Here is a 24,419-nt window from a genome sequence, read left to right as displayed (position 1 = left end):
CAACCTGTAACTGTTTAGTACAAGGCCATGTACCAATTCACAGAACAATGTTGAAAATGTCGTAATTAATTTAATTCATTACTTGCTGTACTTGCTGATCAGCTCAAGATAAAATCCCTACCAGTTTCCATCCCGAACTGTCGTTTCAAGTGAAGTTCTTAGCCCGTTCACAAGTACCCTGCACTCTGTTGAAGGCCAAAGCTTTACACAGTGTGAGTGGATCTTAGACTTGCAGTACCAGGGGTTGTCGACACAAACAGTGATTTCCCATTAAAACAACGAAAAAACACAGCTCCACGCTTGCAGCCCCACTGCTAAGCTGTGTGTGTTGGGGCTTGATCCACACAGATTAAACGCTTTGTTAATGGAAAATGACTGCCGTTATAAATGCAATTTTGGCACGCGTGGCATTACTCCGATACGTTGTTAAAATGTTAATGCATATACACACCACCTGGGTGGCGTAATGACACTTCACCCAGTACCTTTAGGATTCTCATTAACGAAGCGTCAAATACATCGGATAGCCCAGGCGACAGCAAATAAAGATATCTCCAAAGCCATTTATATTTTTTTCTTGCCTGAGTCTCACTCGAAATGTTAAAGAGCAGCAATAATTTGCAAGAGCAGTCCTGGAAATGAAAATAATAAACGAAGATGTAAAACACCTCTCTTGGATCTGGGTCGGAGGGGAGAGTCCACAAGAAAGGCGATGCTGTGAGCATGTGAGCATAAACACCAACATCATCGCTGCTTGCATCTACCATGGCGAGATTTCCACTTGCTCAGAATCAGAATCTTTGTTAAGACCGCAGGAGGAGGAATCCGATGAGCTATGAAGCTCTTTTTTCACGGATGTCCGGTATGGGCACGGGGTCAGCAAGTTACGACAGCGAACAATACAAAAGCAACTTTAGCAGTGTAGAATGGAGAGAATGATAAGCAAGCGACTAAATAAAAAAACGTAAAAATTATTTAAAAAAAATTTCGGTGAAGTGTACAAATTAAAAGTATTAAAAAAATTCCTGAGAATATTCGGTCAAATTGCGCTGGTTACCTGCCACTGAAAATGAGAAAGTTTGAACAATATATCAATCCAAATGAACCTTTAGGAATTTGGGCACGTAGTTATTTTGGTAGTTAAGAAAAATCGCTGACAATTTTCATGACTAAAATTGTCGTGGGGGGGGGGGGGGGGGGGAGATCTAAATAGTATTTTTTAAAAATACTGAACATTACAGTTTTGGTTTCGTATTCGCACCTTTTAAAACAATTACGCGTTGTTACGTCGCATACTCGCTGGGGACTCAGGTACGGGCGGATATGTGAAATATTAAGGACACAGAGGACTGCACTGCGTGAAAAGGTGGAATTTGAGAATAGGTCTTTTCCCTACTCTTTGGTTCTTTCGGTAAAGTCACGTATGTATAAAATAAAATAAATCACGACGTTTCGGGCGCAACACAAGCGTCCGTCATCAGGTGGGTAAGCATGGCCTGCTGCTGAGGCAGACTGTTTTCGGCATCTCTTGAGAAAGGCGAGCGACTCGATCAGGTGAGCCTTCTTGTCTCGAAGTCTGTTAAAAGCTCTAACAGATGTGTGAAAACCCTTCCCGTAGAGGCGGTTCAATCTTGATTTGAACCTTTCGTGACTGCAGGAATCCATACTCTTTGGTTTATTTTTTCCCCTTTTTTTCTGGCAACAAAAAACACCTTTTAAAAGGAATCATGTCTGCATTAACCACAATACTTGTGGTCAGAATGCAAACAAAAACATACTCTGATAATATATGCATTGTCTTTGAAACTGATTGGTCAACACCAGAGACAGCTTTCTTTTGGAATTTGTGAACGTCTCGACAAAATGAGAGCTACGCTTTTACACAAAGTCAACTGGGTGTGGATGGTTCCCATGCTCTGGGTGGATATGTTACAGTGGGAGATTACGCTACGTATTGTAGCGAACATTGTACATGTAAAAAAAAATCACACTTATAAAAGTAACCATAGTCATAAAAATAGCCTTAGTTTATAATGCTAAATATCCTAGAAGCTACATGCATAGTTACGTTGTTTGTTGTGTTTCGGTTGCGTGTTATGGCACACTACGGCATATTTATTTTTCACACAATAAAGTTGCTTCGAAGTGAATGATTCTGGCCTTTTGGTAAATAAATCCATGGAAACCTTTGAAACCCGATTCACCGTCACATGATCTTGCATCACATTTACAGCGTTAACACAACAGTTTTGGTTAATGGTTTATTTTGTCAGCTGAATACCCTAAAGCTGGGGTCCCCAACCCCCGGGCCGCGGACCAGTACCGGTCCGCGGCCTGTTAGGAACCAGGCTACACAGCAGCAGGAGGTGAGAGCGGTGAGTCCGTGCGTGGCCCGCCCCCATTGTTTTATAACACTGGTCAACACACTTTTTCTGGCATAAGGTATTCTAACGGTTTTAAGGTAATTTTGGGGTGCTGATTCCAAATCTGGCATCAGTTTTTTCTATCATATCAGGTTTTTGAGATATCAAATGTTGCATTTTCAATAAAAACTGCAGAAGAAAAATATTTAATAAATGTGGATATCTACATAAAATTATATTATAAACACACTATCCTAAAAATACAGCACCATATTTTAACACTAAAGCAGTCACTGACTCGCAACAACTTGCAATCATAAGTGACAGAGTTAATTTCGGGTAAAATCAATGAAAATGGGGTATGCCGATAGCATAAAAATGAGATGTGATAGAGCAAATCTGAGATCAGATTTGGAATCAGCACCCTGAAATTAGTCTAGAACAGCTGCAAAAGTCCAGGCCAGAAAAAAATGAGGCGCGGACGGAAGTGGTCTATAACACTGGTCAATTTTGTTGACCAGTGTTATAGACCACTTCCGTCCGCGCCTCTTGTCTCAGTCACAGTGTTGCTGCTAACCCCTAGTAGCCACAATGATTAAAAAACAAACGTCGCTTGAGAGCTTCCTTGAAAAGGGGGAAAGACCCAATGATGAACCCCCCCCCGGTCCGTGAAAAAAATTGTCTTCAACGAAACCGGTCCCTGGTGCTAAAAATGTTGCTGGACTGCTGCTATAAAGCAGTGGTTCTTAACTTTCTACTGCAACCTGTACTCTCAATCGTAAAAAAATGCATATTGATGAATACATATATGTGTGATGAAACAATGTAGTTGTACTTAAATGCCCGTGCTTAAATTTCATTCAGATGCTGTCTTTCCGACAGACCTGTTCTTCACCTGAGGACGGCTGCTTGCGTTGTGGCCGAAACGTCGTGAGAATTATTTTATTCTGATTTATTTTTATTATTTTATTTTTTCCCTTCTACGTGACTTTATCGAAAGAACCAAGAAGATGCCCGTGCTTAATTTTTTTTATTCCTGTTGCCCGGCTCTCTGACATTGACATGCAAATCTTCTCATTGGCACACCTCCGGTGGCTGGGCCGTTTCACATTAACATGCTAATCTCTCACACTTACAGCTTTACATCAAGACTAGCTGTACTACCCGGCTTCGCCCGGGACTTGGATCCACCACGCCCGGCCGCCTTTGTCTCCCAAGTGCCGATGTTAATACGCCACACCAGTTACTCGTTTGAGGCTGAGTCGACCTAGGGGAGGTTCAAATAATCGTCACCGGTGGTGGCCGTGAGCGGGAATCGAACTCGGTTCGCCGGGTTGGTAGCGCAGCGTAGCGTTAAGCACTACACCCACCGCTCCTCACACACCACACACGCACAGACACACACACAGACACACGCAGACACACACAGACAGACACAGACAGACACACACACACACAGACACACAGACAGCACGCTAAGCACTACACTACCGCTCCCCACACACCACACACGCACACACACAGACACACACACAGACACACACACAGACACAGACAGCACGCTAAGCACTACACTACCGTTCCCCCTACACAACACACGCGCGCGCGTCCATAGGTACACATACACGCGCTTGCTGCAGACACACACGACTTTCAGGGTGCGTAAGGCAGTAAACGACTGAAATAATAAAGCGGCAATGCTGTGCGAGGAACGCCTTAGACCAGCAACACATTTGTGTAATGCGAGCGTAAACACACAAACACATACAAACACATACACACACATACATACACACACATACACACAAACACATACAAACACATACACACACATACAAACACACAGACATACACATACACACAAACACACACATACATGCACACAAACACATACACAATACACACACACATACATGCAGACACACAGACAGACACGTAACACACATACATACACACACATACATACACAGAAACACATACACACACATACATAGACACACACATACATACACACAAACACATGCACACACGTACATACACACATACATAGAGACACGCAGACATACACATAAAGACATAAAAAAAACCCACATACATACACACACATACACACAAACACATACATACACATACATACACACATACATAGAGACACACAGACATACACATAAACACAAACACACATACACATGACCCGGCTTCGCCCGGGACTTGGATCCACGATGCCCCGCCGCCTTTGTCTCCCCAGTGACGATGTTCACACACGACAGCAGTTACGCTTTTGAGGCTGAGTGGACCTAGGGGAGGGCCAGGTCCGTTTCAAATAATCGTCAGCGGTGGTGGGCGTGAGTTGGAATCGAACTGGGGTCGCGCAAGCAGCTTAATGACTGTTTGTACAAAGAACATATAAAGAATCGATTATAATAACCAGGCAAGAGTCCACATTATAGACTGCCAGTACACGCACTCAGCTTCATAAGCAGGCTAGAGTGTACATGATAGAGTGGCAGTACGCTCACCGAGCTTAATAAGCAGGCTACAGTGTACATGATAGACTGGCAGTACGCTCACCCAGCTTAATGAGTATTTGTACAGTGAACATTAAAGTAATCGATTGTTGGCGCGTTGGGTTTAAAAGTAATATTAATAGCACACATTGTGGTGGGGGTGTAGTGAAGAGTAGGAAAAACTTTGATGAATTTACCTCAGAGTGGCGTGGTGGGTGTCGAGGCCTAGTAGCGTGCAAAGCCTGCGGCCTCGCCTAAAATTGTCGGCTTGGAAAAGGCAGGGTACGGGTGGCGTTCCTTCCCCCCCCCCCCCCTAGCGCTCCAACAATACTGTGTAATGGCTATTATTTAATTAAATACGGAGCTTATGAAAGTGGCGAAGGCGTGGCTAGCCGTTGGCAGGGGCAACCGCCGTCCAATGAAACTGCAGCCCTTGGCGAAGGCGTGGCTAGCCGTTGCCAGGTCCAATGAAAGCGGCGAAGGCGTGGCTAGCCGTTGCCAGGGGCAACCGCCGTCCAATGAAAGTGCGTATGGGCCAAAGTCCACACACACACAGACAGACAGACATGAACGATTTTATATATATAGATTTACATACAAATTCCTTCTCTAGCTCCGCCCACTTACCCTTGGGTTGGGCCCACCATACATCCTATATAAACTCTTGTTGCAGCAGCTCTTTCTCCCTACGTCAGCAGTCTTCCTGCTGTGTTTGTTTCACATCTGATGACGGTTGCTTGTGTTGCGATCGAAACGTCGTGATCTATAATTTTTTCTACCTACGTGACTTTTTGGCCGTCCATAAATGACGTCACCCACCTAGGGGGGGGGGTCAGACGTTTGTGACGATGTGTGACGAGGGGGGGGGGGTTTGAAAAATGTGACATCACATCAAAATACGCAACTTTAAATAAATATAGACAACACGTTCTACTTAATTAAATAGACTTGTTTAATAAATGTTTTCTCCTACAACATCAGAGTGCAGCGCCACATTAAATACGCACTACAATGACAATAGTTTAAAGCGATTTGAAGCATGTTTTATTTTCAAAATGTAAATATGGTTTGGGGGGGGGGGGCAGAGCTTTGTGACGTCATATTTGAGGGGGGGGGGTCTGACTTTTTGTGACGCCGTGTGACGAGGGGGGGGGGGGGGTCAAAAATCGTCAAAAATCGCGTGACGTCATTTATGGACGGCCCCTTTACCGAAAGAACCAAAACATTTTTTTTTTCGATTATTTACCTTCGAAAAACATCTAGCCACGTGTCGCACCCCCCACTGCCCTAGAAAGAAATGTACTTCTGTCTCGGGCAGTTTGCATAGAATCTACAGTTCGCATCCCACCAAGACAAAGTGATGCTATGGGTCATTACTGAGGCTCATCATTAGTGGTGAAGTTCACATTGAAACAGCGTTAACGTTGCGTCCTACAACCAAGTCACCTGGAATGTGCCCGATCTTGTCGGATATCCGAAGCTAAGCATGTCTGAGCCTGGATAATGGTTCGATGGGTGACCATGCAAACAAAGCTACGTGGTGGGTGAGCATAGGACAGTGCAACAGCAAAACATTCTTGTTGTCCTGTACTTATATGCTCCCTGTATTCATCCTGCACTTGCCAGCGTGAAGTATGGTGAAATAACTCCCATGGTATGGAGGGATGCCCCATGTTGTATCTATGCCCTGTTTTCCGTTATTAATATTAAGAATAATTAAGAATTTTTTTTTTTAATATCTACCTTTTTTAAAAAATTAAATAATGAAAACAACTCACGGGCACACCGGGAGTCCATGAGACATGGAGGGCGGTTGAAATGATAGGAATTCGGTCACAAAAAGGTCATAGACATCCAGACGGACAAAAAGATGTATGGACTAAACCTCCCGAGACATCTGGAGATGTACAGATAAGGTGCAGAGTGAATGACGGTTGAAGCTTCGCGTTTTCTTGGCGTTTTCCTCACCGAAAAGTAGAAACTTAACAAAGATAATTAACCAACAAACAATAATATTTTTACTATTATTATATGTTTCCTACCTACACGACCTTCCAAAAAAGCTAAAGAGTGCGAATTCCAGAGGGCTTAAAAAAATAACTCGGAATAAACACCAATCTCTGGAGAACTAAACTGGGCGAAGCCCCAAGGTAATAATGTGACGAGGAGCATTACGAATATTCATTAAACATAGACGAATGATAACCACGATACTAAGACCGAAGGAACTCATAAAATATAATTCAAGAATAAATGTAACACACAGGACCACATAAATGTATTGCAAACATCTCCTCGACCACCTTTGTCTTCCAGCGGGGTCTGACCTCAGAATGACCCACCCAGGGTAAGCAAGGAGGGAGCAAAAAGGTCACAAAGGGGGGGGTTTGTGCTGACATTGGTTGTTTTCTCTCGCAAGAGACGCGGAGAGAGGAGTGGGTGCTCGCGTGTTTGAGTTAAGCACGGCCGCCTTTGTCTCCCCGCAGCACAAACAGATGGCCCAGGAATGCTTGGAGGGTTAGGAAAAGGTCGCGAGGAGGGATCGCGCCGGTGTCTGCTTCTTCTCGCTCTGTTTGTGTTTTTTTTGTTGCCCGCTCGCAAGGAATGCAGAGAGAAGGGAGTCACGTTGAGTTAGGCACGGACAGGCACACAGCGAACGAGCAGTCTGGGTTGAGTCGTGCTCAGTCTCGCAACTCGGCGTGCGACGCGGTGTTGCGACGGGGCTCGCAAGAGAGCGGAGGCGCGTCGTGCCTCGAGGAGAGATGGAACGACGAGACATCGTTAAAGTGACAGTCTGAGAGCAGTCTGTTCGAGTCGCGCTCAGTCTCGCAACTCGGCTTGCGACGCAGCGTTGCGACGGGGGCTCGCAAGAGAGCTGGGGCGGTTGTGCCTCGAGAAGTGATGGAACGAGGAGGAGTCGTTCGAGTCGCAGAAATATGAGTTCAACCTGGGTCGGGGCTGGGTTTCAGCCGTGCTCCGGCCGGTGGAGCGTCGTGAGGACACGAAACACCGATGCCGATAGCCGGAGTCGCTTCTCGCAGAACGAAGTTAAGTGCGAGTGAAGCCAACAAAGACGCCAACGTCCACCCTGCCACGAACGAAGCATCGCTCCTCGTCAGAGTGACGACCAGCGAACAACCCGCAGGAAAGGCGGAGTTCGCCAAGCGAGCAAAGCAGAGAGTCAAAGTCTTCCGAACGAGCGACAACGAGCGCCACAGAGCAGCACGACTCGGACGTCACCGAGCGTCGTGCCAACTCGTCATCCAGCAGTGGAGAGAGAAAGAGCGCAAGAGCAGCACGACTCGGACGTCACCGGGCGTCACCGAGCGTCGTGCCAACTCGTCATCCAGCAGTGGAGAAAAGAGAGCGCACAAGCAGAGACGCGCCGAGCGAGGGAGCAGCACGACTCGATGCGGCCACGCCCCACCCAGAGAAAGCTGGCCGCTGTTTGTATCCTCCTACACCACACAAGCTAACGACACAATTAATATTACGAGGGGACAACGCACACACAGCACGCACACGAATAAGACTTTCAAAAAGTGATCTTTGCATTTCAAAAAGGGTTGCCATTTCGAGGTGGTGCGTTCAATATCAACTGATCGTGCAAAGCAGTTGCTGCCGTCGAGTTACATGAATAAAAAATGTTTATTCATTCATATTAGGTAATCGCATAATATCGTAAATGCATAAGTGTTTATTCATTCATTTTAGTCAAATGCATAGTCTCGCAAATGCAAAAGGGTTTATTCATTCATTTTAGTCAAATGCATAATCTCGTAATTGCATAAGAATTTTAGTTATTCATATTAATCGAATGCATAATATCGCAAATGCATAAGAGTTTGGTTATTCATGAATTATTGACGCATGTTTGACCTGCATGATAGAATATCACATGCTTGTTAGAATAAATTGCTTAACACCAACTGTTCGAGTGCTTCTTTCCAAGTCCATGCAAAACTATCTTATTCATAAGAGCTGTTGCCTGTGATGAGATCTGAAACTGGTGACCTAAAATATCATAACACACACTAAGATAATCGGTAAACGTTTAATCGATGATAATCGTGTTATCCTGATTGAGATAACTCTGGATAAACGAAGCTGAGCCTAATTATCACAACTGCTCACATTAACATAATCGCAAGCACCCGCATAAATTACTACGATTATCTCTACGATTATCATAATTTATGCATATAATTACACACATTATCATAATTTATGCATGTTGATACACACACTATCATAATTAATGCGATTTGCGCATTTTTCGGAAAATTATTAATTTTTATTATTTTCATCAAATTTCATAATCCCAACACATACAACACCCATCCAGCAGTGGATTGACAATGTCCGTACAAATATCACGTCTGCCCCTTTCCGCTTTGAAAATTACCATCAACTCCAATGCGGGAAATGTAATCTGGCATAATAATACTTCACCGAGCAGCGTTATGAGACCACCCTTGCATATTGTCATGGGGTTTTCACGGAGTTCTAAATAAAGAATTTGGGCGAGAGTCACGCAGCTATTAATAACATGGAATAGGGCTCTGCTTTTGGCATAATGGGGCCACGCACAGATGTAAATATTTTAATTTGGGCTTGAGTTCACCAGGAGGCACGGTGCAGAGCACCCTGTGAAAATGCTAACAACCCCAACGGGAACTTCATCGCCCACCCCAACAAAAGAACATCCCCCATTTCAACTCACCCCACCAACTGCACTGAGCGACATCAGAACATCGCACGGCAGATGTGGCCATCTCCCACTCCACCCGTGGCCAATGAGGACTATAGCCCACAGTGCGACGGCGGTGTTGGGGTGGTCAACGCCACGCACGCCCCGTGCTGGGCTGCTCATCGTCTTCGCGGTTCGGGAAAAAAAAATTAACCCGTAAAAACAAAGTTTTTCACTATAAATCCTTTATATGCGTGGTGGCTCGAGTCCTCTCGTCCTCTGGCTTGAGATGGCTGCCACCTATGGGTCAGATGATTGCCTGCCACCATTAAGCAATTGGTAATTAAATATAAAAAAATATTCCTAAAAGTGTAAAAATTTGTAAAAAAAAATTCACGAAAATTAATTGTCACGCACAACGAGTCTGTGTGCAAAATGTCAGCTCGATTGGATCACGGGAAGTGGGTTAGAAAACGACCGAAAGATTTGCAGTCGTAAGCGCGCAAGCAAGCAAGCAAGTGAACTTAATATAAAGGATTTAAAAACAGATACCACGCACTACACCACTTTGCAAATCCATTACATCTCACCAAAAGTTTCAATAGGCTCTCGTTCATTTATTGGCGAGCACGAATTTGGACATTCAAACAATGCGGAGACCACGTTTCTTTGTCAAGTTTTATTTTTAACGTTTTATTCAGTAAGTTTGTTAATTTTGAAAACTACCTTTTCAAATAGCGATTTTTTTTAATTTCCTAATTCTGTACACAATTTGGGATCTCCGTGTTTTACTCTTGCAAGAGGCTTCTGTGGCCCCATTCACATTATATTTGTCACCCTTTTGTGGCATTTTGGCGTTGGCTGAATTCCCCACAGCCACCGAGGGACGTACTTTCTGATGTCGGCACGCGAAATCCCGTGGACGGAACGAGCTAAACCAATCAGACTACGTCTCACACACACAAAAAAACGCATTTATAATTATGCAAATGATAACGTGCCCAATATTTCAGACGTAAATGATGCTTGACTTGAGGCACGGAGCCAGGCTCAAGTCTTATTTGAAAGCCGGGCGAAAGAGGTGGGGGCCTTTAAATGTCTCTGAAAAGTTGGTGCCGATTGAACGAAGCTACTAGTCGTGCTGCGCAGATCTGGGTTGTCGTTTGTAGTGTGCAGGAGTAACTTGTGCTGCCCTCCCAGCGAGCTGGAGAATAGTAGTGTAAAGGAGAGCCGACACAAGATTGCAGGGGTCTCGTCCTTTAATCCTTTTCTCCCATCCACACCTGTCCCCCAGCCGTCCCAATCACGTTCCCGCCAAAGGTCCCCTCTTCCCGCCTGTTCTCCCCTTATATCCCCTCGATCACCCCTCCCACTAACCCTCCTATTGGTGGGAATCCTTCCCCTGACACCCCTACAGTAGCGCAAAGGCAGCTAAGCGCCACTTAAAAACAATAATGACGATTTTAATTTTCGATGTAAAGCTTTCGTGACTGCAGGGATTCATCTTCTTGGTTCTTTCGGTAAAGTCACGTAGAAGGGAAATAATAAAATGTATTTTATTATGTTTTATTTTTATTCTTTTATTATTTCCCTTCTACGTGACTTTACCGAAAGAACCAAGAAGAATAATGACGATGTTGGAAATGACGACGATGGTGGTTCTATCAGCATCAACAGCAATTTGCAAAATAATCCTTCATTTCCATAACACTCCTCCAAAAAATGGACTGATGGCCAAATTACCGACATGAATAGAACACCTGGTCCCTTATCTAATTACTACAACTTTTATTTTTGACATTTACATACCATGAGGTCTTGAATTCTTTCCTAAGCGATGCCAACAGGGGCGTTGGCCCTCTCGTGAGTGAACTAAGAATGTGTTCGTCTCTTGCGAGCTCATCCTGTCGGTGTGGTTCCCAATTACAGACCATCTTTTCTTTTTAAATCCTTTATATTAAGTTCACTTGCTTGCTTGCGCGCTTACGACCGTGCAAATCTTTCGGTCGTTTTTAACCCACTTCCCGTGATCCAATCGAGCTGACATTTTGCACACAGACTCGTTGTGCGTGACAATTTATTTTCGTGAAAAATTTTTTTCAAAAATTTTCCACTTTTTAGGAAAAAAAACATTCATATTTAATTTAAAATACCAATGTGATAAAAATGAAACTCTTACTCAAGAAAAACAGAAATGAATAATAAAATAAAACCGATGCCACGCATATAAAGGATTTATAGTGAAAAACTTTGTTTTTACGGGTTAATTTTTTTAGACATTGCATCCCAATGTTTCGCGTGCGTTTGTGGGTGTGCATTCAAAAAGCAGGTGTCAAACACGCTTTGGCAAATAACTCTTCAAACATTATATCACAACGCTTATTCACCCTTATCTAGTTAATTGTATACACGCTGGTAATTGCGTTCGGCTTGCAATCACTGGCAGACCCTGGCTAAATCAAACAGTAGGCAAGTTTGACATTAAGACACAGGCAATTACATACTGAGTAATGAGCCAATTACCATCACGGCATGCTTGGCATACACAGTTAAAAAATATTCTGCAGCTGTATTGTTAGTTTCGTCAGCTAGTAGTCAGTGTTCACTCCACTACATTGAGTTGAGTTCGATTCCTGTAGCCGAATCATTAAGTCATTTCTGCAAATAATTGGCCATAACAGCACTGCAAACACGTCGGACCAACCTAGATATCCATTTTGTTGCATCACGTCCGTCAAATCTCCAGCACGCACTCCAAGCCCTCCTAGATGATCACGTTATAACACACATAACTGGCACACACAGCCATAACTCTCCACCACCAACCACCCACAATACCCACTTACGCTCGCGCTCACCACACATCTGGTCATGCTCACATCCACACACAACATTCTCAAGCATCGAGAACCTCTAACTCTGCACCATCGACCTCCTCCTTCACCACTTGCCCACCTCACATTGTGTTCTTACTGCCGTCCGCCGATGCTCGGGGCGCCCGCTAACACGCCATCCCTCAAAGCTTACTTTGCCAAAAACTCTGAAGCCCTCCCGAGTTCCAGTCAGAACCAACGTAAGCTACAGCTTGTTGAAGGTAAAGTTGTAGCCCTGCAAAGACTTGCCCACACCACTGCTGGCAGACAGTACTTCTCTAGAGGGTACTTAGACGTTGTAGCCCTGCAAAGACTTACTTAAAGTTGTAGCCCTGTAAAGACTTGCCCACACCACTGCTGGCAGACAGTACTTCTCTAGAGGGTACTTAGACGTACTGTTTCACGTCTTGCAAAGTCTTTCGAAGAGGCAAGGGAGAGTACCCGCACTGGACCGACCACACCGCACGCGACCCTGCCCGTCGACTAACTGCCACTACAGCTTGGCCGCGGGTGACTCCGGCAGCTCCACCACGACCTTGCCGAGGCTCCGGCGCGAGTACAGGTGCTCGACGGCACGGTGCACGTCGTCCAGCCCGCGGAACGGCCCGCCGTCCGTGGCGGCGCCTCCGTCGACCGCCGCCAGCAGCTCGCCGCGTCGCACCATCCCCGCCAGCCGCTCCACGCCGGCCCCGTGCTCCGCCACGAAGTGCGGCAGGAAGAACCCGCGCACGCTCGCCGACTTCACCAGCAGGTGCGCCTGGACGCTCGGCAGGACCCTGGCGGATTTGGTTTTTTTGTCACCGCCGGCGCTGCCCGCTTCTGCCCGGTAGCCCTCGATGTAGCCGATGATTATGAGGCGGCCGCACACCGCCAGGCTGTTGACGGCCGTCTCGAACGTGTCGCCGCCCACCGATTCGTACACCACGTTCACGCCCTTGGGGCACTCCTGGGGATGGGAGAAACGGTAACACACGTCGCACTGAAGGTAACGAGCGACAGTAGGGTGCCACGGTGGCTAGGAGATGTTAACGACCTCGCCTGGTATGCAGGCGGTCATGGATTGGATCCCGACCCTGACGCCTGCTGCTGTATATTTGGAGTTTGCATGTCTCTCTCCCCGTGGTTGCGTGGATTTTTCTCCAGATCCTCCGTTTTTTCCTGAAACATTTAGAATCAACGTGCGTATAAGAGTATTTGGCTCCGATAAATTCCCACATGATAAGCCACTTCATTTGGCAATAATTTGTGGCCAGGTCGCTTCTGAAAAAGAGCTGTATAGCTCAGCGGGCCTTACCTGGTAAAATAAACACGTTCCTTCGGAGTGGGCAGGTAGGAACTTGGTTGGACAGCGCATTCGTGCACGACAGAAAGCTCGCGGTCACGTGACGCACTTCAACCAATCCGGGAGCGTACATGTTTGGGAGGGGCTATGCACGACAGACAAATACTCCCTGATGGGCAGTGTGGTACTGTTGTTCCTCCCAGTAAAAATTGTTTAGACAGCACCCCAAACGTCACTTATTTCGCCAATGGTGCTGGTGCACCGACGTGTGTGATTTGGCACGAGGGTTTTCGTGATTTGGCAACACTGTGATATAGAGCACGATGTAAGGTACATGATAATTCACTGGTCAACAAAAAAAACATTTTTTTCTGGCCTGGACTTTTGCAGCTGTTTTAGACTAATTTCAGGGTGCTGATTCCAAATCTGATCTCAGATTTGCTCTATCACATCTCATTTTATGCTATCGGCATACCCCATTTTCATTGATTTTACCCAAAATTAACTCTGTCACTTATGATTGCAAGTTTTTGCGAGTCAGTGACTGCTTTAGTGTTAAAATATGGTGCTGTATTTTTAGGATAGTGTGTTTATAATATCATTTTATGTAGATATCCACATTTATTTAATATTTTTCTTCTGCAGTTCTTATTGAAAATGCAATATTTGATATCTCAAAAACCTGATGTGATGGACAAAAACTGATGCCAGATTTGGAATCAGCACCCTAAAATTACCGTTGGAATACCTTATGCCAGAAAAAGTGTGTTGAACAGTGCAATCGGATTGTTCGTTTTGCAAAATATCATATCTCGGCTTGTATTGTACATTACGAAATAGTTATTAACCATTAAATGAGTACTTTCCAAAAAAGGCGTTTGTAGTAATTTATGGTGTGGTAGTTGTAAGACGAGATTATATTTGAGATGCGCGTAATTATATAATTATTCGTGTAATAGAAAGCGTGTGCGTCGTGCACGTTACAGGCTGTAAAGTTTACATTATTGAAAGATTTATGCCACGTTGAGTATTCTGCTGTTAGAGAGCTTTCAAGTAACCATTATTCATACTGGAAGTATGGCAATGGGAAGAAAAAAAACAATTACGTAAAAATGTCAAATAAAATTAAAACAGTGCAGGGGAAAGCGATGCAGCAATGATTGTCTGCTAAATAATTGTTTCGTATCCTGAAAAAAACATATCATAGCGAAATGGAAACCACCTCAATCCGGGCCCCTCCAGGAAAATGATAGTGAGACTATCCTGGGTAAAAAATTAACCCGTAAAAACAAAGTTTTTCACTATAAATCCTTTATATGCGTGGCATCGGTTTTATTTTATTATTCTTTTTCTGTTATTCTTGAGTAAGAGTTTCATTTTAATCACATTGGTATTTTTAATTAAATATGAAATTTTTTTTTCCTAAAAAGTGGAAAATTTTGGAATTTTTTTTTCACGAAAATAAATTGTCACACACAACGAGTCTGTGTGCAAAATGTCAGCTCGATTGGATCACGGGAAGTGGGTTAAAAAACGACCGAAAGATTTGAACGGTCGTAAGCGCGCAAGCAAGCAAGCAAGTGAACTTAATATAAAGGATTTAAAAAAGAAAGGAAGCATGACATATTTACACGTGCAGCCCTTTGTCAATTCACTGCTAGATGATGATGGGGCTAGTTTGACCATACTTCACCACGCTGGTCAGTGCAAGTTGTGAAGGCAGCAAGCATAGACATGGTGGTACAGTACAGGGTGGTCCATGTCTTGTGACCACCCTCCAATTGTTTTACTCCACATTTTTTTTTATTTACATATTCATTTACATATTTATTTACAACTTTATTTACATATTGGTTTACGATAATATGGGGTTTCCACTTCTTTTCTGGCAACAAAACAAATTAAAGATGTTATAAAACCACACTGAAACCTATTTACAAGGAATTATGCCTGCATTAACCACGATGCTTGTGGTCAAAATGAAAACAAACAACATACTCTGATAATATATGCATTGTCTTTGAAACTGATTGGTTCACACCAGAGACAGCTTTCTTTTGAGCCTCGTCTCAAACGGTGTTAGACCAGAGGACGCCTTTTGGCTGTCTCTGGTGTGGACCAATCAGTTTCAAGGACAATGCATATATTATCAGAGTATGTTTTTTGTTTGCATTCTGACCACAAGCATTGTGGTTAATGCAGACATGATGCCTTGTAAAATGTTTCAGTTTGGTGTTTTAACATCTTAACACCTGTTTTGTTGCCAGAAAATAAAGGGGAAAACATATGATCATATTTTGGTACTGGCAAAGGATGTAGATATTCATTTATGTTTTAAATTAATCTTACTTAAGTAAAGTATATAAATGTTACAGAATTAAATTTGGGTCACAAGACATCTGGACTATCCTGAACAGTAAAATTTTAGATTACGCTGCACTGTCCTCTGTTGATGTGTTTTTTGTGAGCACTGCCCGCACATTCGGGTGGGATGCACGGCTGGGGTCCAGGGTGGGTGGAGGGGTGAGAGACGAACCCTTCTCAGCGTTGTGGGTGACGTCACCACACAGCTGGGCATTGATGATGTCACCCCCACTTCCCTGCAGCCAACCAACTTTGTTTTGAGTACTGTATACCAATCGTGGAAAAAACCTAAGAGTATATACCAATCGTGGTCGAGTGGTGGCACTGTGGTTAGTGTATTGCACTATGAGCCTTTTGACCTTGGTTCAATTTCCGGCCATGGCTAACATCAGCAGGAAGTGACATCAGAAACCTTCAAATCTAGAATCAGAAACCTGTCCTGGCTACCTCCAAACTCGCCAACCCCTACTGACCAAAACTCGCCGATCTGCAGTGACCATGGTGGTGAAGTATGGTCAAAACTTATGGTCAAAACTTTTCTTGGGGAAACCATCACCCATTGGTGTCTTGAGAATGGGTGATATGTATTTTAATTATCAGAATTATGAGCAGAAATGCAATATAAATGTTCTCTTTGTTTGACCCAGAATCATCCTTTACAAATGAGATATTGATAACATCTCAGCTGACATTAATTAAACATTTTAAAATCGACATAATTTACAAAGGAAAGCAGTTCACCAAAAACATGAATGCCACGCACCTACAGTGCATACATTGTTTTCCGATTCAGTGTTAGTAGTCAAGACATACATGAAATGCATACGGCGTCACCGTCTTTTAAACTGGGATAATTATCCATTTAAGATCTCACCTGCAAGGGCTTTGAAGAGCACACAGAATTCATTAAGTGAAGAGCTGTAATTGTACGTTCATTTTTAATGACGTGGGAATAGGCATACGCAATCGCTCAGATTCCTGGTGTTGTCACTAATGTACACCTTCTGCAGCTTAATGTCCGTGTGTGTGTGAAGCGGCGGTGTCGTAATCAGTGCGCTGCGCTACAAACCTGGCGACCCAAGTTCGATTGCTGCTCGTGGCCAACACCGGTGACGATTATTTAAACCGGTCCTGGGCCTCCCCTATGCAGACTCAGCCTCAAATGTGTACCTCGCGCGAAGTGCCTAGCGCGACGTTTAAAACATCGCCATGTGGGAGACAAAGGCGGCCGAGCGTCCGTCGTTTTCGATGGTCAGCCGCAAGACCAGAACGTCGAAAAATCTCCACGCAGCCCAAGATGCGTGGGGACCCGCATCCCACGCCCCGTCGAAAACCCCTCGCACCTCCTTGAGCACTTTGGCGAGGCTCTCCTTGCGCACGTTGATGGGCCGGTGGCACCCGAGCGTGGCGAGGAAGGCGGCCTTCTCGTCGGACGAGCACGTGCCGAGCACGCGGCACCCGGCGCGCGCCGCCAGCTGCACGGCGAACTGGCCCGTGCCGCCGGCCGCGGCCGTCACCAGCACCGACTCGCCGGCCCGCAGCTCCGCGGAACGCTCCAGGCTGAGCAGCGCGGTGAGGGCGCTCACCGGCAGCGTCAGGTACTCGGCCTTCAGCTGGTGACAGGAGCCATTCAGAGAGTTGGGGGGGGAGGGGTTATGGGGACATGGTCTGGGTCGTGTTGAGATTGCTTGGCGGCGCCTTCAAGGTGAAACGCGACGAAAGTTGTGTTGATGTAGTGTCTGCATTTGTGGGCATTGGGGGAGTGGTGCAGCAAGTATTAAAAATTATTATTTGGCCACTTTGTTCCACGATAATTAACCTGTGATATGCAATCCCCTTGAGTTCCACATGACATTTCTAGGCGGTGAGACAAATGACAAAGGGATATATTATAATTTCATTAATTATTTGTAATGGTGATCGTGGCTTTTCTGCGTAACGGTTTGCCAAGCAGGTACAGCCACAGGATTATGTAATATGCGCAACTGATACGGGCCAGCTACTGTGCCAAGTCAAAAACATTCACCTCCAGTACCCGATTAGTGCGCCGTCGATACTGGCAGTGAAGGATACAAATCGCTTGCAGGCCATTTTGAAGCGGTAGGCCTCATGTGCCCATGTGCTAAATTATAGTCGCGGGCTGGATGTGGCCCATGAGCCATAAGTTCCCCACCACTGAATTCTAATAACATAGTCGAGCACAACGCCGCATATCCAACATTCGGTGGACTAAGTTACAGGCGGATATTCGAAACGGCTGCGCGCGTAAATATCTGTAGAAATGACAGCTGCACCACGCACAAGCACCGTACTGGGTGTTGGCAGTCAATCGGCCACTGCAGATAAGCGACGGTCGGATGTCGCGACGTCGCACTGCGCACGCGATCGACGCACCTCCGGCAGCGGGAAGATGCTTGCGGCCGGGACGACCTTGTACTCGGCGAAGGCCCCCTCGGCGGCGTAGGCGACGGGCTGCCCCAGCGAGAAGCGCGCGCTCGCCGCCAGCCCTCGCGCCACCACCGTGCCCACCGCCTCCAGCCCCGCGTCGAACGGCGGGCGCACGCGCGGGTTGTAGCGCCCCGCCGAGAAGTTGATGTCCGACGCGTTGATGCCCACAAACCTGCGCGAAGGAGCGGTAACCGCAATGCCGCTACCAACCCGGCAACCAGGTTCTCGCACCCGTCTTTCCGTCAACCCGCACTGGCTGGCCGGCACGGCGAGGTATAGTGAAAAAACTCCCATGACTCAAATAGAATCGAGACACCTTCATCCGGCAGTGTATTGAAAAAAGGCTGTACGTTATTATTTTTATATTACATCGTACTGTATGAATGGTGGGTAGCAGGAGACTTTATGTGTTTCGTTTGTTGTCCTTTCCCCGCACCTCCGATTAGCACGGTTGGATACGTACGGTGTGAAAGAAGTTCAGCATACATACATATAACGAAGTGGAGCAAAAGCCATTGTTGAACTGTCTTATTGTGCTCCCACCTCTATGCTCGCCGCCTTCACAAGCCAGCACCAGAGGTTTCAGGTTTAAAATGTGAGAATCCCAGCTGCTGCACTGTATTTGGAAACTGGATATGCATAATTGTTAGGGGTGCACATCTGTAATCCAGTGCCTTAGAGGTGCAGATTACACAGACTTCATCAACTACACCTGGGTCTCTGGGCAATAATTTAGGATTATGAACATGAGCCAATACCAGAAATAATTGGTACTGTATATAGGATGGGGTTGGAGCGGTGGTGCAGTGGTTACAGCATTGCTCTACAAACCCAACGCTATGAGTTTGATTCCTGGCCATGGTTAAAGTTAGTAGCGAGTGATATCTGAGCAGGTTACTGGGTCTCTCCTGACCTTTACCAACCCGCACAGACCAGTTTGGTGAAGTAAGGATGTTGACCTCCCATGCCACGTCAGTCACGGCTGTTATATGACCATACTTCACCACGCTGTCAGCGCTGCTTTGTGGAGGCGGCAAGCATAGAGGTGAGAGCCCAATAGGGCACTGCCTCGTATGTACGTATGTTTAATTTCTTTCGCACCGTACATAGCCAACCGTGCTAATCGGAGATGCGGGGAAGGACAACTTCAACTGCTTCTTGCAGTTAGTGTTGTCCTTTCCCCGCACTTCCGAGTAGCACGGTTGGCTACGTACGGTGGTACGAAAGAAGTTCAACGTGCACACGTACGTACGTACGTACAAAACGAGTCGCTGGCGGTGACATTGGGCCACCATTACCTGTTGCGCACCAGCACCTGGTCGCTGTCCGGGCTCGGCACGGGCGCCTCCTGCAGCTGAACGGCTTCGCGGAAGTCGGTGCTGAGCGCCGTCACCACGAGCTTAGAGTGCGAGCGCGGAAGCGGCCGTCCGCCCTCCACGAAGTGCTGCGTGTACGACATGTCGATGATGCCGCGAGATGGAAGGCGCAGGAGGCGTCGCGGCGGCAGCAGCAGTGTCACCAGCCGGGGAGCGCCAGGTCCAAGCATCGCGCGCGGTCCGCTCTGGGGACCGAGGGCTCAAAGTCCCACGCCACGCTCTTCTCGTGTTTGCCTTTTGGCAAGTTGGGAAATCCTTCAGTGCTCCGGGGCTTGAACCTGTGGACTGTGGTACGCACAGAATCGCAATGGGTAACCAGTGTTCGCTCTGCTCATTTCATCAGTGCTGGAAATATTTGTCGTCAAGTGTTTTTATGTTTATTTCAGTCGGCGATTGACTGTGCGCGGACGAAAACCATCAAGCGTGGCAATGCCTACCACTAACACTGAACACAACAGCGTTCCTGACTTTGAGGAGTCAGAATGTACGAATGAGGATGTGGACTACTAATACAAATATAATATAATACAAATCAGTAACGTAATCAAGTAACATCATATGAGGCTGCAGTGGACTGCATGGCAATTGATACGGTATGTAGTGTATTAAATGATTTACGGAATGCATTAATTGGCTGACCTGATAATATTTACATGATAAAAGAGTGGACTAATATTTGACTGCGTTAGTCGACTAGACTAGGAGTAACACTAAAACGGCATCCTCTTGACTTTAAAGACTTTACACTAAAATTCCACCCTATAGGCGAGGGTTGGTGGAACACGCGCGTGATTAACCATCCAAACCCGCTGGGCTCACGAGGTGGCCGGAGGATGTCAGCAGAGAAAACGGTAAATTGTTGAACCTTTGTGTCATCCACTTAAAGCAGTGGTCCTTCACCTGGGGTGCACGCACCCCCTGGGAGTGCGAGATGCCCTTTCTGGGGGTAGCTGAGACATGGCCAGATTTTTTTAGAAGGTGAATCATCGAAAACACAAATTAAGCACGGGCACGTAAGGTACAACTTACTTTGTTTCATCAAACCTTATCATGAGGTTTCCCTCTATAAAGGTTATTGGTAGTAGTCGTACTATACTCTGTGGAGAGCGGTGGGGTAGCGGTTAGCACACTGCGCTATGAACCCGGCGACCCGAGTTCGATTCCCGCTCACGGCGAACACCAGTGACGATTAGCTGAACCTGTACTGGGCTTCCCCTAGGTCGATTCAGCCTCAAATGAGTACCTGATGCGGTGTGTAAACATCGCCACTGGGGAGACAAAGGCGGCCGGGCGTGGTGCTGGCCACCCACCCCCTCGTGTGCCGTGCCGGCCTTCATAGGGGCTCGTTAACAGCACTTGCCCTACAGTCTGTGCAGGCTATACGGGGGATATTTGCCTTTGTGTTCTACTTCCCATGTGCTTTGTATTACTCATTTGAACATTTCGACACCATCACGAATACTGTCTTCATTATAATGAGCCATGGTCAATCCGCTGCTGGATGTAAACTAATCCATGAAAATAATCCACCCGGCAGCGTATGTTCTCTGACAAGCGTGAGGATTATACAGCCCTTGTTATCACAGCAACACAGTGCTGGTTTAAATCATAACAATCTACTACCCTTTGTTGTCAATCCACTGCTGGATGATGACAGGCCTTCCCCACGCTGTGTCGGTCATGCCAGGGGAGGGGTGGGGGTGTGAGTTTGACCATACTTCACCACGCTGGTCTGTGCGGGTTGAAGCCGAGGATATATTCAGGGTGCTTCGAAAAAATGTTTTCATACTTAATATGGGACTATCGTTTTTAATGGAAAAAGAACGGATAATACGCTGTAACAGGATAACAAATGTAATGTTAAAGCTTCCAAAAGTACGAGTCTCTACTTGTTCGCCACCATTGTCAACGCATTGCCTGGAATCTTCTCCAGGTGGGAGTGTTGCAAATTATAGGGAGTGTTAACATTTTTTTGAAGCGCCCTGTATATACACACGATATGCTCTACAGTCTACATACTGAAAGGTCACAACCATTGATTCTCCTCCAACTTAGCCGATGACGCCTGCCCAATGCACGGTGGTCAACTACCCAGACTGCGCTTCCACAGGCCACCGATGATGACCCGATGACCTTACCCGATGACCTCACCCGATGACCTTACCCAATGACCTCACCCGATGACCTCACCCGATGACCTCACCCAATGACCTCGCCCGATGACCTCACCCGATGACCTTACCTGATGACCCTACCCAATGGCCTTAGCCAATGACCTCACCCGATGACCTCACCTGATGACCTCACCCGATGACCTCACCCAATGACCTCACCCAATGACCTCACCCAATGACCTCACCCGATGACCTTACCCAATGACCTCACCCGATGACCTCACCCAATGACCTTACCCAATGACCTCACCCGATGACCTTACCCGATGACCTCACCCGATGACCTCTCAATTTACAAACAGCGGGGGGGGGGGGGTAGTACATTGCTTGTGGGCCGACGCCTCTCACGATGAATGTCAACCTCCTCTGTATCTGCACGAGGCGCGGCCCTCTGGCATCGAGAGGCACGGGAAAGGCCTCGGCCAAGTAACGTGGAGTCGCAGAGGCAGACGACAAAGACAACAACAACAGGTGCCCCCCGTGGCAGCCACGGTCCTGCTGGGGCCGTGTGATGTTCAAGAGCGGCGCCTTGTGAAGGCCGGCACGGCACACGAGGGGGTTAGGGGGGTGGCCAGCCACCACGCCCGGCCGCCTTTGTCTCCCCAGTGGCGATGTTGACTCGGCATCGCACCAGGTACTCAGTTGAGGCTGAGTCGACCACACACACCGCACACACACGCACTACACACCGCACATTACACACACCGCACACACGCACCACACACACACTGCTCACACACACTACACGCACTACACAGCACACACTACCCACCACACACTACACACGCACACTACAGTACACACACACCAAACACACTACACTACACACACGCAGTAAACACACACCACACACTGCACACACTACACACACACTACACACACACTACACACACTACACACACACTACACACACACTACACACACACTACACAGCACACTACACACGCACACTACAGTACACACACACCAAACACACCAAACACACTACACTACACACACACGCAGTAAACACACACACACACCACACACTGCACACACTACACACACTACACACACACTGCACACACTACACCACACACGCACACTACAGTACACACACCACACACACTACACACACGCAGTAAACACACACTGCACACGCCACACACTGCACACACTACACACACCACACATACACTACACACACACTAACCACACCCCGCACACACACCACGCACTACACACCACACACTACACACACACTACACACGCACACTGCAGTATACACACCACACACACTACACACCACACACTACACACACACCACACACACTACACACACTCTACACACACACTACACACACACTACACAGCACACACACATCACACACACTACACTACACACACACTACAGTACACACACTACACACACACACTACACAGCACACACGCACCACACACACACTACACAGCACACACACACTGCACACACTACACACACACTACACACACAGCACACACACACTACACACACCACACACACTACACACGCAGGCCTCGTGCTGTAGACACAGTCGGTGGTAGTTCACTGTACCGCGTAGGCTGCGACGTAGATTCCCGCAAAGCCCTGGGCCGCGTGTCCCTGCCGCCCTCCCACACAGCTCACACGTGTCACATTCCTCCCCGCAGGTGGCAGTGTCGGGCTTGATTGCGATCGTGGGGAGCTGTGATGCCCCCCCCCCCCACTCCTGGGGCATGCTGCATGCAGAATGCAAGGGGAGCACCCCCACAAAGTCCCCCTGGTGGCCAAAGCTACGAGTTTGACTTGCATCCCACTGGGATTTTTGCACACATCGTTGGTGTACGGTGATTTTTAAATCCTTTATATTAAGTTCACTTGCTTGCTTGCTTGCGCGCTTACGACCGTGCAAAATTTCGGTCGTTTTTTAACCCACTTCCCGTGATCCAATCGAGCTGACATTTTGCACACAGACTCGTTGTGCGTGACAATTTATTTTCGTGAACATTTTTTTTCCCAAAATGTTACACTTTTTAGGAAAAAATAAATTAGATTTAATTACCAATTGCTTAATGGTGGCAGGCAATCATATGACCCATAGGTGGCAGCCATCTCAAGCCAGAGGACGAGAGGACTCTAGCCGCCACGCATATAAAGGATTTATAGTGAAAAACTTTGTTTTTACGGGTTAATTTTTTTTTCTGCAATGTTTTGCTGTCTTTTCTTGGATTTCTGTTTGCACTTAGTCACATATTCACTTTAAGATGTTTTTTGTTCATGTTTTTTGTTTGTTGCGGTTGCACCCGATTCAAGAGCCGAATTGCTCACAGGGCTATACCTAATA

The 24,419-nt window shown here is 46.6% G+C and overlaps 1 protein-coding gene across 1 annotated transcript; it reads right to left on the bottom strand.

The window, feature by feature from the left end:
• Nucleotides 1–10,954: 10,954 nt before the first annotated feature.
• PTGR3 (prostaglandin reductase 3) lies at nt 10,955–23,732 on the bottom strand. Its single transcript, XM_061573309.1, has 5 exons — nt 23,651–23,732; nt 19,826–20,188; nt 18,474–18,699; nt 17,423–17,692; nt 10,955–13,379 (listed from the first exon to the last, which is right to left on the bottom strand). Exons 2-5 carry the CDS (start codon nt 20,071–20,073, stop codon nt 12,927–12,929), a joined length of 1,197 nt encoding a protein of 398 aa, XP_061429293.1. The 5' UTR covers nt 20,074–20,188; nt 23,651–23,732; the 3' UTR covers nt 10,955–12,926.
• Nucleotides 23,733–24,419: the final 687 nt, after the last annotated feature.

This window comes from Lethenteron reissneri, chromosome 52 (genome assembly GCF_015708825.2).
Source record: "Lethenteron reissneri isolate LAM-NWPU_2019-01 chromosome 52, ASM1570882v1, whole genome shotgun sequence".
Classification (NCBI taxonomy): Eukaryota; Metazoa; Chordata; class Hyperoartia; order Petromyzontiformes; family Petromyzontidae; genus Lethenteron; species Lethenteron reissneri.
The sequence above is the reverse complement of the archived record's forward strand: the minus strand, read 5'-3'. Positions and strand labels throughout refer to the sequence as shown.

Excerpts from the sequence above, each read along its gene's own strand:
- PTGR3 (XM_061573309.1), bottom strand. The coding sequence starts at position 20,073 with ATGCTTGGACCTGGCGCTCCCCGGCTGGTGACACTGCTGCTGCCGCCG. Across the intron at positions 18,700-19,825 it reads CAGGTGCTGGTGCGCAACAG|GTTTGTGGGCATCAACGCGT; the intron begins GTAATGGTGGCC and ends TCCTTCGCGCAG. Across the intron at positions 13,380-17,422 it reads TCGCCAAAGTGCTCAAGGAG|GAGTGCCCCAAGGGCGTGAA; the intron begins GTGCGAGGGGTT and ends TCCCATCCCCAG.